The 16,215-nt window shown below is 40.7% G+C and overlaps 1 protein-coding gene across 4 annotated transcripts in view; it reads left to right on the top strand.

Annotated features, from left to right (window-relative positions):
• Window positions 1–16,215, top strand: part of LOC147243782 (uncharacterized) — a 96,707-nt gene that overhangs the window by 37,648 nt on the left and 42,844 nt on the right. For all 4 annotated transcript variants that reach the window (XM_086186844.1, XM_086186841.1, XM_086186842.1 and 1 more), the window contains 4 exons: window positions 2,967–3,020; window positions 10,340–10,393; window positions 12,580–12,633; window positions 12,748–12,801. In XM_086186844.1, the coding sequence (XP_086042970.1) occupies window positions 2,967–3,020; window positions 10,340–10,393; window positions 12,580–12,633; window positions 12,748–12,801 (216 nt within the window). The remainder of the gene's footprint in view (window positions 1–2,966; window positions 3,021–10,339; window positions 10,394–12,579; window positions 12,634–12,747; window positions 12,802–16,215) is intronic.

The following is a 16,215-nucleotide window of genomic DNA, read 5'->3' as shown; positions in this document are numbered from 1 at the left end:
AAGCAGTCAGTAAACACCATCATTCAGCTTCCCAATGCAAGCAGAAAGGTAGGCAAGGCCTGTGTAACAAGGAGCATAAAGGAGGAAGACAGATCCATTTACATGTTTTTCATAGATTTATGTTTCAGAGTTCAGCAGCTCAATTGTGTCTTGATTTATCACTTAAATTTCAAGGGTCAGAGTTGTTTTTATTAAGGAGATCCATGGACTGCTTCTCAACAGAAATACATACTGTGCATGAATAGTTCGAATTGTGCAAATTGTTTGGTAAATCAATTGTGCTTTGGAAGTTTTCTGTTTCGTGATTATTCAATGTTTTGTAAACTAGACAGTAAAACAGTTTTTCACGTCCAAATGTGTCTGAGCCATCAATGTCTGTGTATGATGCAGGCATTGGTTGGATGGGAGTGTTGTACTCGTATCTTAAGCTCTTGAAAAGTCATTGTAGTGTTAAGAGTGAGCGAGGCCTGTGTCTGCCGGTGTGCTTTTTCTTTGTATTGGTCTGTAATTTTCTGCTAAAGATTGCAGACTGTGGTGTGTTTAGGGTTGGTTTAGTGGCCACTGTTGTGATGTCCACACCAGACTTCACTATCATTACATTCAACTCAATTACAGCTATTTTGAAAGCTTTACCTGCAATAACAATATAAAGGGCAGTACCAGAGAAAAGAAACTGTACAATGATGATTGAGGGGTGTGTCAATATAATTTACCTAAAGAGTGTCTGACATGATTTACAAGCCTCAAAACTTTTGTCATGTTATGCCAAAGACACAGTGGCTTATAACCATCAAGGAGCACTTTGTTTAATAGATGACTGTGTCTAAACATCCAACAGGAGCAAATTCAGAACAAATACCATATCATGCTATTGATCTAGTGAATGCTGAATTGGTCAATGCATTCTACACTTGATGTGCATAGTATTGTGCCTCTTAAGCTAATTTCAGGGACAAAAATGGACCAATTAAACAGGGACTGCATGTGCAATTGGGGACAAAAGCACTGTCCACAGTGGTTAACATTAGGATGAAGGAAACAATACTAATCATCTCACTTAAAGAAATAAAAGAAATAATGCCCTGGCACTAGTTTCTAGCCAAGTTTGGTCACATCTTTCATCAGTTTGCTGCCTCAAATATCTCTTCTTGAAAGATATAATACAACTATCATCTGGACTCCTGTAACACCCCACCTCCCACCTCCCTGCAGTTAGCTGGCTGCCAGGAGAAACATCCAAAGCAGAAACGGATATGGCACAGATTCCCATCTGAAGCACCTTTGTCTTTTGACTTCTGTTTTGAATTAAATGATTTCCTTTTTAAGATCTGTTAAATTGTGCACCTGAATCTGATTCCTATATTCTACATTGATATGTGATTGCTGAAAGCAAGGTTTTGAGTTTCCATTTGATTAAATTCTAACAATAAATTTCATTGGCTTTGAATTGAAATTCAAGCGTTGAAGCTTTTCCAAAAGGTTTTGCAGTACTTGGCATCTTTCTTCAGTCACATTGTAGCTGCAAGCAAGTTTAAGCACAAATTGTTGACACAGAAATCTTTAAATGTGTTTTTATTTGTACTTAAGGCAATAAAGCAAGAAGGAGAGTTTTGATATTTTCGTTGTGAAATCCTGCAAATTTGATTGTTTGATTAAAATAGATATTATATGTCACAATTTCAAGCAAGAAAATTAAAGTTTTACTTTTTCAAACTTTGACCATTTAGCAGTTCCTTCCACAGATATAAGCAAAACTTGGAAAATGATATTTATACTAGGTTGTAGGGTCCCACAAATCATGCAGTGTAAGTTGAAACCGCATAACTAAAAACAGCCTTTGTCATTTTTTTCACAATTCAAACTCAAACATAACCATGTTTGAATTGTGGTGATTGTAAAATGCCAACTGAGTGATGTAGAGTTTTCATAAGACTGCTACCTACCTGGCAAGAGAGTTGTCAAAAAAGAAATTCTGTCAACGTGATGATGGACAGGTGCAACAAGGAAAGGACAGTCGAAATAAACAAACAAGCGTAAGGAAGGCGAGTCAACGCAGGGAAGTGCGGAGGTGTGAAGATGGACAGGAGTGTGTGTCTATGTTGACAGGTCCTCAGGCCACCAAAGAGCACACCACCTGTAACTGTAGGGGTGGTCTCAACCATGGAGGTCACCCTAGCAGAGATGATGGGGTGCCAATTATAATAATCAGAGTAATATAAACCAGAAAACAGACATATAATAAACCCAGGTAGGCGCTAAGATCACAAACTGAGGTCTATGTGAATAAATAATTGTTTTGAAGTTGAAATTCTTTCTGAAGTTCTCTCTTAAAATTCATAGCCTTGTGAAAACTGAGATGAGGAAACTACAGAAGTGTTCGCACATCAGTAGACGTGCTTTATGGTAAATGCTCAACGCCACTGCTATTTTACAAGAACTTCATATCTGTGTTATCTCAGCCATCACATTTAACAACCTGGTAAAAATACTTCTACGCATTTTACAGTAAATGAAACATATAAACACTTATAGAGGCTTTAACACTCACTCACATAATGATCCAGAGCCTTACAAGTACGTCTGGACTGGCCTCAGCAACCACAAGCGCCCTGTTTTTCCTCACTTCTCCTTTTCCTCTTTTTTGATTAAAAGAAAACGATTGAGCATGATAAAGTCACACAGAGGCATTGAGTGGTGCAGGAAATGACCTGTTATTTCTACAGTTTCCTGCCATACAGGCTCAGAATTTCCTGATGGATAAGGCTGAACTTTCATCCCCTGGGGATTGGATTACTTCAGAGTAAAAAGGTGTCACTTTTTACCCTGCAGCCGCTGTGCATCCTGTCCCATGGTTTTGCAGCAGAAACACAGAGAGGAGTCTTCATGGCCTGAAGGTTTTGATAGGGTGTATACGGTTATATTAAAATGTCAAAATGCAACACTGATTCAATACTGTCTTCCTCCAGGGACTCCTAGGACCTCCAGGGAAGCCAGGCCTGCCAGGCAAGAGGGGTCCTCGGGTGAGTCTTTCTCTCAGTTCCCCTCAAACATGACCCTCTCCATTAAACACACTTCCCTTTGTAACACTTAGATTTCCTTGGTGAGGCTTTTTGCAGCCAATTCAGCCAATTTTGCAGCTTGTCTTTAAGTTTATTCTAGGAATCTCTCTGGGTGTGTGTGTTTGTTTGTTTGTGTTTTTGCCACCACTGCTGACGTACATGTCAACTGAAGGCTCAAATACAAACAACCAGTAATAACACCCTTGGCAGGGACGTGGCTCAGAAGGATAGATAGACAAGGACAGAGAGGACTGTAACTGTGTGTTCCGGCCTAGAAGGCAAAGTCATGGACTTATTTTCTGCAGTTGCAATAATAACTGACCAAGCCAGGCTCCCACATCACTTAACATCCCTCCCATCACCCAGCTGAGATACACACACTCTCACATACTCACACACAAAGTTTTCCTATCCAGGCAGATTGACCATATTCAGCACGGGGCTGCGAGTGCTGACCTCCCACCCCTAAGCATAAACAGGAAAGCTCCTATAAAGACGGCCTTTCAAAAGGCTGCCTGTGCCACAGGATGCCTAATAAAAGCACTGTAAACAGACAGAGAACACATGGCTCCACTGGACTTTCTTCTCATGACTGAGCTGTTGCGGCAGGCTGCACCTACACTTCATGGGAATCCCATTCTGGACTAATGAAAGGCCTCTTTCTCTCAGGCGGTTAAGTAGATAGTGACTTATCTATGGCTCCTCTTTGAGGAATTCTCTTACTTCCTCTCTTTCTCTCTGTCTCTGATGTATGGAATACCATTATATTTTGTATTTATGATCCCAAGAGGATGAACCCATGTTTCATCTAGCTCACTAGAAGGTCATCCTGGAATGAGACATTAATTTTACCCCTCAGGATGGTTTATAACAATTTACAGTTACACAGCAGACGTTAGCATGCTTACGCACTTACATGGTGACCATTACACTACTATTATTACCTCTGCCAAGGTAGTAATGTGATTTATTTGTCTTTGGCATAAATCTATGAGGCCAAATTTCACCAGACTTGTTAGAGAGGTGAAGCATGGGCCAAAGAAGAATCTGTTCCAGTTATAGGCACATCTGTTTAAAATAGTTTATAATTGCATTAATTTTAAATTGGGTTTGGCTGAGTGAACCTCTGCTGAACTACACACTTTCTGTGCACCCCCTTGTTTTGAGTATGTTAACTTTTTAAATGCTGATGTAACACCCGCTAGCAAAACTGTAGATTCCTGTTTTTTTAAATGATAATTCAGAAAATAAGTACAATTTTTTTTCAAGTTCTCACAAAGGTGTGTTCAGCCCACAAAACATTTTTCCTGCGTGCATTATTTCTTTGTGACTGAAGGACTCAGAGGGAGCCGGCTATGCATCAATAGCTCAAAGCTAATGGTGACTGATGGTAAACAACAGCCAAAGCAACAAAACAGCAACACTGTGCATAAATGAAAAAAAAAAAGCTCTCAAGCAAATCTTCCAGTATAATCCAACCAACACTCGTGGTTCGGTGCTACTGTAAAGGAGCATGGACAAGCGTGTCAGAGTTGGTTTGTGAATGACTGCGTCTAGCTGGATAAAGAATAAGAGTATTAAACGGGATGAGAATTTGGAAACTTATGTTTTTGAAGTTTTTTGCATTCAGGCTGTTGCTCTTTAATAGACAAAGATTTAACTACACCTGGGTCCAAACAATAGAAGTTTCTTTGTACATTAAATAGACAGCACTTCATTCTCTGCACCTAAGCGTGCATGTATTTCAGATGCATATGTGCGCATTTTCTGTGTGATTTTTTTTTTATTTTAGTGATTTACATTTGAGTTTTTCTGTGTCTGAGAGATTATTGAGTCTTAGTCTCTGATCCCCCACCATTATAGATGTATAAGGAGGTCTTTGTCTGGCTCTAATTAAAGCTATTTAAGCTCCAGAAGCACCTCCCATCTCCTCCAGTTGCCTCTCCTCAACATCAGTCTCACTTAGGTAGAATTCTTGAGATCTAAATCAAACTGGAATAAAACTTTAACAAGGCTCAAAATTTTAGGCACAGGGTTGCCTGAACATAGTCAAGCCAAGTATTATGAATGGGACTATTTTTGTCAGACCAAGCAGCTGCCTTTCTGAAAATATGCTCTAAATTTAACCCTAGATTACATTAATAACTAAAACATTAACTTTTAAACCTCCATTTTGCCCTGCTGGACAATTCCTCCAGCTTTGGTGGACTGAAACTTTGTTAAGCATTTATGTTTGTCTCAAACGTCATTCATCAGCAGTATCAACTAATCACCTCATACTGATTTACATCCTGGTGGCTTTGACGTGGCCTTTGTCAGCTGCAGCAAACCAGCTGTGGAACCGCCTGTGGCATTGTCAGTGGAAGTGGTTGGTTTGCACAAGCGCAAACAATGAAAACAAGCCTCTTCAATAAAAAAGCACTTGTAAAGGCCATTGGTTTTGATGCCACTTTAAAAGGGGTCACACAAACACGCCATCAGTGTCTGACTTAGAGCATGCAGTCATTTTGTTGAACACACACACACACACACACACACACATACACACACACACACAAAGAGCCCACATGAAAGTGTATACACGCCACAGCAAGAATCCCATGCATGTAGCACAGACATATGTGGCTATGTTTATGGCCTGCTTATATAAGGAGTGAGACAGATTATGGTGCTTTCCTGTAAACAAAAGCATTTATCAAGTTTAATTGCTGCTGCTGTGTGTGTGTGTGTGTGTGTGTGTGTGTGTGTGTGTGTGTGTGTGTGTGTGTGTGCAAGCACATATAGTTTCACACTTACAAACATGCTCTGACAAACACATGTTATCCAAACTCCTCAGCCATTGTGAAGGATGGTGACAATTTATATAAATAAATTCACTTGATTATTATTTCTGAATTAATTAAATCCTTAGGTTAGACAGGTGGGAGAGCATGATTTGATCATAGACATTATCATGAAAAAAAAATAATTCGCCTGGCAAGGTTTCGCAGTAGAAAGAGCTGTTCGCAGGTTTTTTGCATGACCCTCCGTAGCCTCAGATTACTGGAAGTCTGTGTGATGACACACAGAGCACCATTGAGCCCACCAAGCACCACCCATGAACCTTGACCTCTGATCCCACACATGTGAGTGTGAGATGCTGTCGCTGAGGCAACCATCGTCTGCACAGACGCTTTTAGTAGGAGCTGACTATTCACATATAGTCAGGGTGAACTCCTAAGGGTCTGTTTGTCAGTGTATAAAGAAGATGGTGGTAGAGAGGTGTGAGGGGAAACATGTGGTGGACACATTAAGGGTAAACAGACTTTAATCTATCTAAAGACTGACTGCATGTATGGAGCCCGCTGGATCAAAAGGGTCTTTGTCTGACTGAAAAACCTCGCTCTTCCCTCGTGCCTCCCTTCCAAACCATTCCTCTGTCACTAAACGTTATTCCACCTCCTTGCTTCACCTGCACATAAAGTGAATGTCGGTCTCAGATGTGTTTTTCTTGATAGAAGCTGGAGAACCATGAGAATAAAAACTTGAATAATGGTGTTGAGCTTTGCTGTAACACAGGAGACTGAGCAGATTTTTAAGGGCCTCTCTAATCCCCAGTGTAAACTGTGTATATGGATCTCCCCTCTGGAACATTACTGTAATAAGCTTGAGGACAGTAAAATGCAGACTACAGTATGTGTTCCAATTAGCTGTTTTTGCTGTTCCCCTTTAGGCACTTCAATGCATTTTTAATGTCACATTTTAAATGTCTGGCATAGAGATTACTTTTGGTTTCCAATGCAGTTTTCAAACTTGTCATTGCCAGTATGCGTTATTACTGTTATTGTTGTAAATGCCTAAATTATACTTTATGACTTACAGTTTCCTTTTTCAAATGCTCTGTCATTCCACAATGTATGTAGATTAAAAAAATTTGGTTTTAAAAAGATTTATATGCTTGTTTTTTGGTTGTTGTTTTTTTTAATCACTGCGCTTTAATTCGTTAGCTGCACAGTTTTACTGTTGTGTATGTGGCATTGGGCTGCAAATTCTTTGCTCTTCACACCATCAGCGATGGCATGCCATAAAGACTTCAACAAACAGTGACATATTTTCCTAATTCATCAGAGCCACATTTACTATGCTAACTGGGATTATGAAGATGTCCGGGAGTTTCATATGCTCTCTTGAGGGTTAATAAAGTTCATCACAATTGGACCGTCTGACTCACATTTGGCACAACATCATACTGAATGTCTTTTGTCTTTATGCAGGGACTGTATATACATTTAAACTCTCTTTACGAGCTATTGTTGAAAGTCAGACTGTTTTTACAGCAAAGCCCATTAAAAGCATTTGTCTAGAATATTCTGTGTGGGAGTATAACCTTGGGAGTGATGTCACGCTTCCAGATTTAAGATACACCAAGTGCATATTGCACATATGGTGCTAGGGTTAGGTTTGGTACATTCAAGCACAGATATTTATATATCTGAGAGCAGGATGCGTGTTGCCATGACATGAAACATTAGTAGCTGTCGTTTGTGGACATTTCAACCATTTTGTCTCTGCGTGAATTGGACAGAGCAGCAGCACTGCCACAGGAACCACAGGAACGCCCTGAATGGCTGTTTAGGTTGATGGTTTTTTTCATGCAATAGCCCTCAACTCTTGAGTGCCCCACCCTCGTCTTCTCTAATTAGGCACCTGTTGTCAGTGAAGGGAGCACAACATGGAGGGCACAGTATGTAATGCCAGCCCGTGCCTACTAGTGTACTGCCCATACAGCAGTCAACCGCTGGGTTAATTTTGAAGCATGTAATTCAAACATGTCTTGTTTGCTTAAGTTTATTTTGGGCACAACTGAATCCTTTAACACCGTCTCGACACAGTAACACTGGAAGGAAGGCCAGCTGCATAGAAACCAACAATGAGAGGGAAGGCAAGCGTAGGCGCCCAAAGAGGCAAGATCATCAAAATTTGAGAATCTCTGGAATAAAAATGTCTTGTGCATGAAGAACATATCAAGCTTGGAGAATATTTCAGATCCCATCAAAACCACATTGTATGTTCTGTCCACCAGAGTATTTTAAAGGTTTATAACATCAATTGTCTGTGTAGAATTCTTACTGACATCAGATAACACCTGTAAATACGCTGAGTAATGTCCTGTTCCTGCATGAGACACTCTGTCTCTGAACATTTCACCAAGTGAATCAGACATGACTGTCATCAAGGCGCCTTTTGACAGGAAGAGCAGTTACAGCAAAAAGCGTTTATGTTGTCATGTCTGCGCCTGACCAGCATGTCTGTCTTTGAACTTAGCTCAAAGGGCTCTTTGTTGAGCTGTATAATCCAGCCTACCCCCCAGATTACCTTTATTTTCTCCGAGGGATAATAGAGAGATGCCTGTTTTGATGTTGTAGATATATTTTTTTTTCTGATGCTGCAGCCAATAGTGTCCTGATTTGTTTTGACTCACTTCGGTGAAACTCACTGACCCAGCTCTTCATGCAGTTTTGGATCTTTTTCCACCCTCTCTTACTCACTTGACCCTTGACCTAGCACAGCAGGAAGGTGCAGGGCCTAAAGGTGCCACACCACGTGAGGAGCAGGAAAGAGGTCAGAGAGCCACAGGAAAAAGTCACTCAGAGGAAAAGATGGATATAGATAAATGTGCAAATTCGTTTTCAATATGATCTACAGGAGAAGACCGTATTTTGCCTCGTACATCCTCATAAATAAGTATCTCAAGCTGACAAAGACACCCCCCGACACACACACACACACACGCACACACACACACACACACACACACATTTACTTCTTGGTGATTCCAGAATGCAAAAAGGGCCAGTCATGCATTTTTAGCTTGAAGTTAATGGGGACTGACAACTTACAACAGCTACAGTAAAGAAAAAGCCAATGCAAACCTGCCCAAAAACATCTGTTTACAATATTCTCAAACACATCATCCTCCATAATCCACATTGTCTTTATCCAGCCAGATTCTCAGTAATCCACAAACACTTGGATTTCAGTTTAAGACAAACAAGATAACCCCTCTGGATCCATTTGAACCAACCTGCTTCCTTGTGATTGTTCACAGTAGCACCAAACTGGACTAGTTGTAGTTAGTTTTTAGTTCAAGTACAGCTGGTAAAGATGATGTGCATTGTACTGGTTGATGTGTTCAAGAATTTTTGAATGGACGTTTTTGGGCAATTCTGCTGTTGTTTTGTTGCTGTAGCTTCTGATAGCCATCAGTTGCTATTAGCTTCAAACTAATATACGTGGCTGGCTCTTTGTGCATTCTGGAGCCACAAAGAAGTGACGCAGGTGAGGAAAAAGACATATTTGTGAGCTCAAGGCACCTATTTGTGAGTACTTGAAAATCAAAATACACTTCTTGGGTGGAGTATCATTTTAAGGCTAAAACAGGAGTGTTCAGATGTAGATGACTGGGTTGATAAATGCACCAAGGTATAGTCTGTCTCCCATTTATTTTGAACAGAATCTGTCTCCTCAAATGCATAAAATTAAAATTACAAACCTGTTTTGAAAAATTTAGTAGCTATTTGTGTTTAGATGGAGGGAATAAAAGTAAAAAGTTTTCATAAAAAGAAATACTCCAATATTCTATGAAACTTGAAAGCTTGAGTACAATAAAAGAAAAAAAGTATCTTCTTATTCCCCACCTCAACTTGCTATTTAAATTACAGAATTATTGACAGCTTCCAAAGGTTTTCTTCTGAACCATCCCACGAGGGCTGCTGGACAGACAGAATTGGTTCACATTACAAATGTGCTGCTACTGTAGATCTTGTTTTGCTTGCTTTCAGACACATTTGTGTTCAATTCCTCTGCAACAGCTGATGCAGACAGGAGGACAGACGCACAAGTGAAGGAATTCAAAATGTTATGCCATGAGATGATCTGCATTACTCATTAAGATGCTTGACAAATGTGTGTTTGTGTGGAGGGAGGGCTGTGGAGTGTGAGGCAACAGGGGAAACCACATCCATATGGTGAAGTGGCTCCACAGAGCCCCATTTTCCATACGCTGCTACCCCCCACACCAACCCCAAATACCTCACCACCCAACTCACACACAGTAGATGTATAGGAAAATAGGTTAAAGTAGCATGAAGCCTGAGGTTCTCCAAATAGCCCCCCACCCCCACCCCACCGTTCATCCTCCCTCTGGTCTCACTCACAGTAGCTGGCCTGCAGTCTGCATTAGCTGTGAAGATTGGTCCTCAATCATAGTTTATGTTTTCCTCTCTCTGGCTTTTCCACAGGGTGCCCCCGGTCCCTATGGAAACCCTGGCCGACCTGGTCCACCCGGACTCAAGGTATCTGACACACTCCTAATTCAAGTCATGATCACATGTGAACCTTTTTGTTTTTACTTCACTGAACCAATGCAAAATTATATCCTTGCATCTGCTCATTTGTGGTCATGTCTTGAATGACAGTCCTTTGCATTAGATTTTCAGTTTTGTTTTGTTTGTTTTTTTTAACCACGTGGAATCAATAAAGAGCAACAAGGGCAATAGATTTTTATGGGTAAGCGCTCAGGGCCATCTAAGTTCATGGTGGCAGAGACGCACATTATTAGATGTTACTGACAGGGCATTAAGACACTGTATCACCTTAACGTACTGTAGATGCTGCAGGATTCTCTCGTATAAGCCAACTTTTTAAGAAGATTGCATATTTGTCTTGTCTCAACATTTTAAATTACTATTCCAAAACATAATTATGCAACAAAAGTTGTGCAAAACCCTTGTTATATTTATGCAGGCAAAGACCATGAAGGACAAAAGTGCATTTGATGATGTTTGACAGGAGTATGTTAACTTCCCACCCTTTACCATTTATTGTGCTGAGCTAGTAGTGTAGTGTAGTGTAGTGTAGTGTAGTATAGTATAGTAGTGATCAGCTGGTCTCTGTGGCTCTCTGCTCCCAGCCACACATTCACAAGAATCTATTTTCTTGCCTGGCTCCGGGGAGGATGGCAAATAAGTGTATTTCCATAAAAATTTGATGTGTTCCTTTAATATTTTTTTCTGGTTTGGATATGTGTTAGCATTTTGTGTTGATAAACTGTATTTGTATGTTTATGAATGCTATGCAAACTAAATGAGTCTGAGTGCAACCAAAGGGGCAAGAGAATGACAGCAAGAGGACAGGGAAGTGATTTAGTAAGAACTCCAAATAAATCTGTCTAAAATTAAGGTGTGAACAGGAGATGACCCTACCCAAGACAAATTTTCCACATCCCTGTGTTGACGTATACCTTTCGCGAACACCCTTGACCGCGACCACTGTGTACAGGGTACAAAGTAAGGACACATACCTGCATTTAAAGCACATTATACAAATGCCGTACATTAGTCAGTTGTGCAGCTGCCCATCACCGAGGCCCTGACGCCCCGTCACCCCCCCCCCCCCACCCCAAATGACTGCTTGTCCTTGTCTCCCTGGTGGAATTTATAACCATCTTTTAAATTATATAATGAATAGCTCTCTACTTTTTTCCCCTACATCGTTCACCTAATTCCCTCACTTAATAAGTTACAGAGGAGCTTGTAGGTAGATTTTGTTATCTCTGGACTGAGCCTCAGTAGCTGCTGCCCCCCGACAGTTCTAATGGCTAACGGCTGTAGCTTCATATTTACTGTCCAGGCATGAGCGTGATATCAGATATCATCATCAATCTCTCGGCGAAGAAAGAGTGAGCATATTTTCCAAACTATTTCTTTAAGATTCATACCATAACCGCAACATCCCTGCTTTGATTTCAGGCCTTTGCAATATGCCGCAACCATCCTCCCACTTTCCTGCTTCCCCTGTCTGCTTACTTACTCTCACAATAAAACCTAGGCAAAACTATATATATCATCTGCAGATAATTATCTTTAATATGTATTCACAAATATGCAAGATCTAAGAGGCCTAGAGGGACACAAATTGAAGAATCAAAAAAGTCCACTTCAGTGGTGAATATCTCAGTGAATTCTAGGCCTATTGATGCAGATAAAGCACCTTGTACCTGTCAGCTGTGTTGAGAGACTGATTCTGAAGTGCTTAATGTCCAGGGCAGTTTTAGCTCTTTCATCGTTGATTAATGAAGCAAAGCTGTAAATAGCAGGGAACCCCCTGGAATCAAAGAAAGAGAGCGAGAGAGAGTGGGCCCTCTAATTTCCGATACATAGCTTTGATGTGCTGAGGCCCCATTAGTGTTACCTGCTGACAATGAAGCTTGTAGTGAGCAGCACCATGCCCACAAAATGCAGCTAGGAAAAACATGTGTGTTGATATATTGATGGGGTTTTTTGTCACGTGATACCTCAACCGGTTTGCTTTTCATTAATTGTATCCTGTTTCTGCCGTCCAAAGGAAAGGTGTTGGCCAGTATAATGACTAACCTGATGTGATTTTTTTAAACAGATGCTGTTAGAGATTGAAAGTGCTGAGTAAACTGGGTAAATTTCACTCATACAAAGTTGCTCATTGCATTTTGATTTTATTTTAGGGGAGAAAGGGAGACCCTGGCATCTCACCTGGCCCAGCACCTAAAGGAGAGAAGGTACTACATCCCTCCTTTCCTTACAGATACTCAAGTTTACCACATTATCATCATCACAGTATGACCAAGAAGTCCTGCATTCTTGCTTTTTCATATTGTTGCTTTATGTTCCAGGGAGACTCAGGGATTATTGGCCCAGTTGGACTGACTGGTCAAGCAGGCCGAAAGGTAATGCTCAAAAGCATATGCTGCCTTGAAGTGTCACAAATTTCATCCTTACCAAAATTGTTTTTTTGTAGATTGTAGTTTTAGTCAGTCTAACACAATAATAGTGTGTATGTGTGTTTGTTTGTGGATGGGTGTGTGTGTTTGTCTAAATTACTCATCTTTGCAACAAAGATCCCTCATCATCTCCTCTTTCACTTTGTCTTTCTGTCTCCCTTTGTGCTGTGTTCTCCCCATTTGTTCCATCTGTGTTTGCTGGATCCAGCACAGAAGGGTCTCACTGTTGGCAGGGAACATCTCAAGGGGACTGAGGGGGAGTTTTTCATCATTAAGGAAAAAAAGATGAAGGGGGGGTCATGGAGTCAAACACTCGATCACAAAATTATCACCGCTTTAGATGTTATTTAAGTTGATTCATGATGCAAGAGGAGAAAAAAACTAGGACAAAGCTTCTGGTAGAGACGAGTGGAACATACAGACCTAGAGTAGGTCCGAGAGGAAAGTTTGAGTTGTGTGTCTGTGCATGATCGCATGCATGCATTCCTGTACGCCTGCTCTGTTGCATGTCTGTGCACATAAAGCAGCATTATAGTGGAAAGGTCCAACTCGAGCCATGTTAAGAGCTTTTCCATAAGATACAATACAGGGCCTGATCATCACAACTGTCTTGTATGTTTCCTGGGACTTTTCACCTTTTCCTAAACAAACAAAAGATGGCAGAAGATCCAATACGCTATTTTCAGCCACATCATGTTAAAAATGAGTCATGCCCCCACTTTTAACAAAGCTGAATAAATTATTTTTATTTGTGAGTAATGGAATATGGAGTGTAGATTGTATCAATTCAGCAGAGGCGTAAAGTCTCCCAAAGCCACAGTGCTCTGTAACATGGTGTCATACTCCAGTTGGATGACAGCCGCAAGCTTAACATGTGGCTTTTGTTAGGAATTAGCCTTCTTCTCGCTCTGCGTTTCTGTATGTCTCTCTAAACCTCAACACATTTACTCACACACTCAATCACAATGGAAAATGTCTACGCTAATGAGTCGTGCTGAGTGTTCAGGTCCAAAAAAAAAAAAAGACAGCAGTTTTCTTTGTTAAGGATAAGTCACAAATAGAATTAAGCATTCCTTGAAGAAAAAGAAGCTGCTAATCCTTTTTTAACCACTGGAATCTGTGCAGCGGCTCATAAAAATGTCAAATTAAAGCTCAATGACCCAGTATAGCTGTATTGAGGATTCAGAATGACATCACACTTCATGTCTATAAAGTTATTGCCATAGCAACCTAACCAATACACTCTAGAACATCATCAGAGCATGCCTCAGGTATTGGTCAATGAACCGCAGACATGCCGACTGTAGAGGAAACTTGTTAAATTAACTGCAAAGAGTTGGCTTACTTTCTGTACACAAATGCTTAGAAACACATTTCTCTCCTGCATTTAACAATGTACACAACTTCATGTTCAGTTCAGCTGTGCAATACACCGTTAGATCCTACACATTGCTCTATTATGCACTCTTCTGACAGAGGTCTGACTCAGTGTCTGTGCTGTTGGATCTCTGACTGGTTGCAAACAGACTTTGTTCTGTCCTGTCCCTTTTCGGCCAGCTCAGGTGGAAAGTCCCGATGAAACCCTGAAGCCTGAAGGCCTGCTGCACGGTCAATGCAGTGTTGAAAACCAGTGATGACGGGCCACCCTGAAACACCAGTGTGTTGTTCCTCTCTCGTTCTATGTCTCTAGCTGTTTGACTTGCTTCGTCTTGCTTGCTTGGCTTGTTACTCTGAAGCTGTGGTTTAGGAAAACGGGACAACAGCAGTCTTTTCTCTGTACTTTTCCCTTCCTCCTTCTCGGTCTCTCCTCTTTCTCTCTCTCTCTCTCTCTCTCTCTGTCTCTCTCTGTCCCTCTCTCTCTCTTTCTGTCTCTCTCTAAAACACACACTCTCTTCAACATACAGACATGCTCTAAATCTGCATTAGCCTGACACTTCAATTCGGGAATTCTGGAATTTGGCTGCTGGTTTTCAATGGAAAACTGTAATGGAGAAAACAGTGGTGCTTTGAAAGTGTGATAGTAGTGTGATTTTACACCGTCAGGCAAGACATGCATGTTCCACTCTGGACAACATTTGTTCTCCAGAGCAGAGTGTGAATGGCTTTTCAGTATGGCAGACAGGGTCATGGAGAGGGGACACACAGGGCCAAACCTCATCTACAAGGCCACATTACAAGCCACACGTCTCACCTTTTGGACTGAGTCATTTTCTCTTCTCTCTCTCCCCACTGCGAGTTTATCTGTTTGTCCTCACTATGTATTTTTTTCAACATCTGTCTTTTACGCTACCTCTGCTTTTTTTTCTTTCTGAAAGCAAAGATTGTTTAAGTGTCAGAATTGAACTTTTGGCTGCTGAGCTTTTAACATAACTTGTACACATGGTTGGAGATATGACTGTCTAAGGGTGATTTTTATAGAAAATACACAAAATGACCTCTTAACACTGCATAGTGTGGTAGTGGCATATATTATGTTAAGATTTTATGCCAGCAAACAATGCCAAAGTAAAGCAAATCGGACTCTTTTGTCTGGGCAAAAAAGCAAAAAAGATTCCCTTGTTCAAAGATGTCATGTGATGTGATCGCTGTGTTTAAAACACAAGAATGTCTCCAAGGGCAGGCTGAGGTGGTACCAACAAATATCAATGGGAGGCACGTGTTAAGGTCTCATTTGCAACACTGTGTTTCACAACTTACCCCACACCACAATTTTTTACCAACCATAATTATGTTTTTTGTTGTGAAACCTAACCAGACAAATAACAGCATTGACACATCATGGAACATTGTTGAATGTTATTGCCAGTGAATAAAGATAAAACCTAAGTTTTCTAAAGTACAACTTCAATATAATTCCCACCCAGAGGGGTAAATTGTTGAACCAGAGATTTCATGTGTCCACCCTAAAAGGATCCTAAGTGACTTTCTATTGACATTTCTTCCAAGGTGCTGGCACTGCAGCGATGTGCCACCACTGTGCAATGTGGTGTTAAGAGGACAAAGACATTTTGTGTGTGTGTGTGTGTGTGTGTGTGTGTGTGTGTGTGTGCGTGTGTGTGTGCGTGTGTGTGTGCGTGTGTGTGTGTGTGTGTGTGTGTGTGTTATCCTTATCTATATACATACATGTGCCTTTTAAACATGTGCCGCACATACAAGCAGGTTAGGTCTGATGCCTTTTTTCCACATATGTACATTTGGTATTCAGAAATCCATCAATATATTTGGAAATCTATTCATTTCCTATGGTAACCTCAGTTATAACTGCTGTTTGTGAAGCTTGTCCTTTAGTTTATTTTCATTCCAGCATTTGCTCCTAGTATGTTGAAAAATTGAACTTTTACAATGTCGTTCAGATGGACT

This window comes from Aulostomus chinensis, chromosome 19 (genome assembly GCF_037954235.1).
Source record: "Aulostomus chinensis isolate RoL2024-O1b breed Wild chromosome 19, RoL_Achi_v1.0, whole genome shotgun sequence".
Lineage (NCBI taxonomy): Eukaryota > Metazoa > Chordata > Actinopteri > Syngnathiformes > Aulostomidae > Aulostomus > Aulostomus chinensis.
The sequence above is the reverse complement of the archived record's forward strand: the minus strand, read 5'-3'. Positions and strand labels throughout refer to the sequence as shown.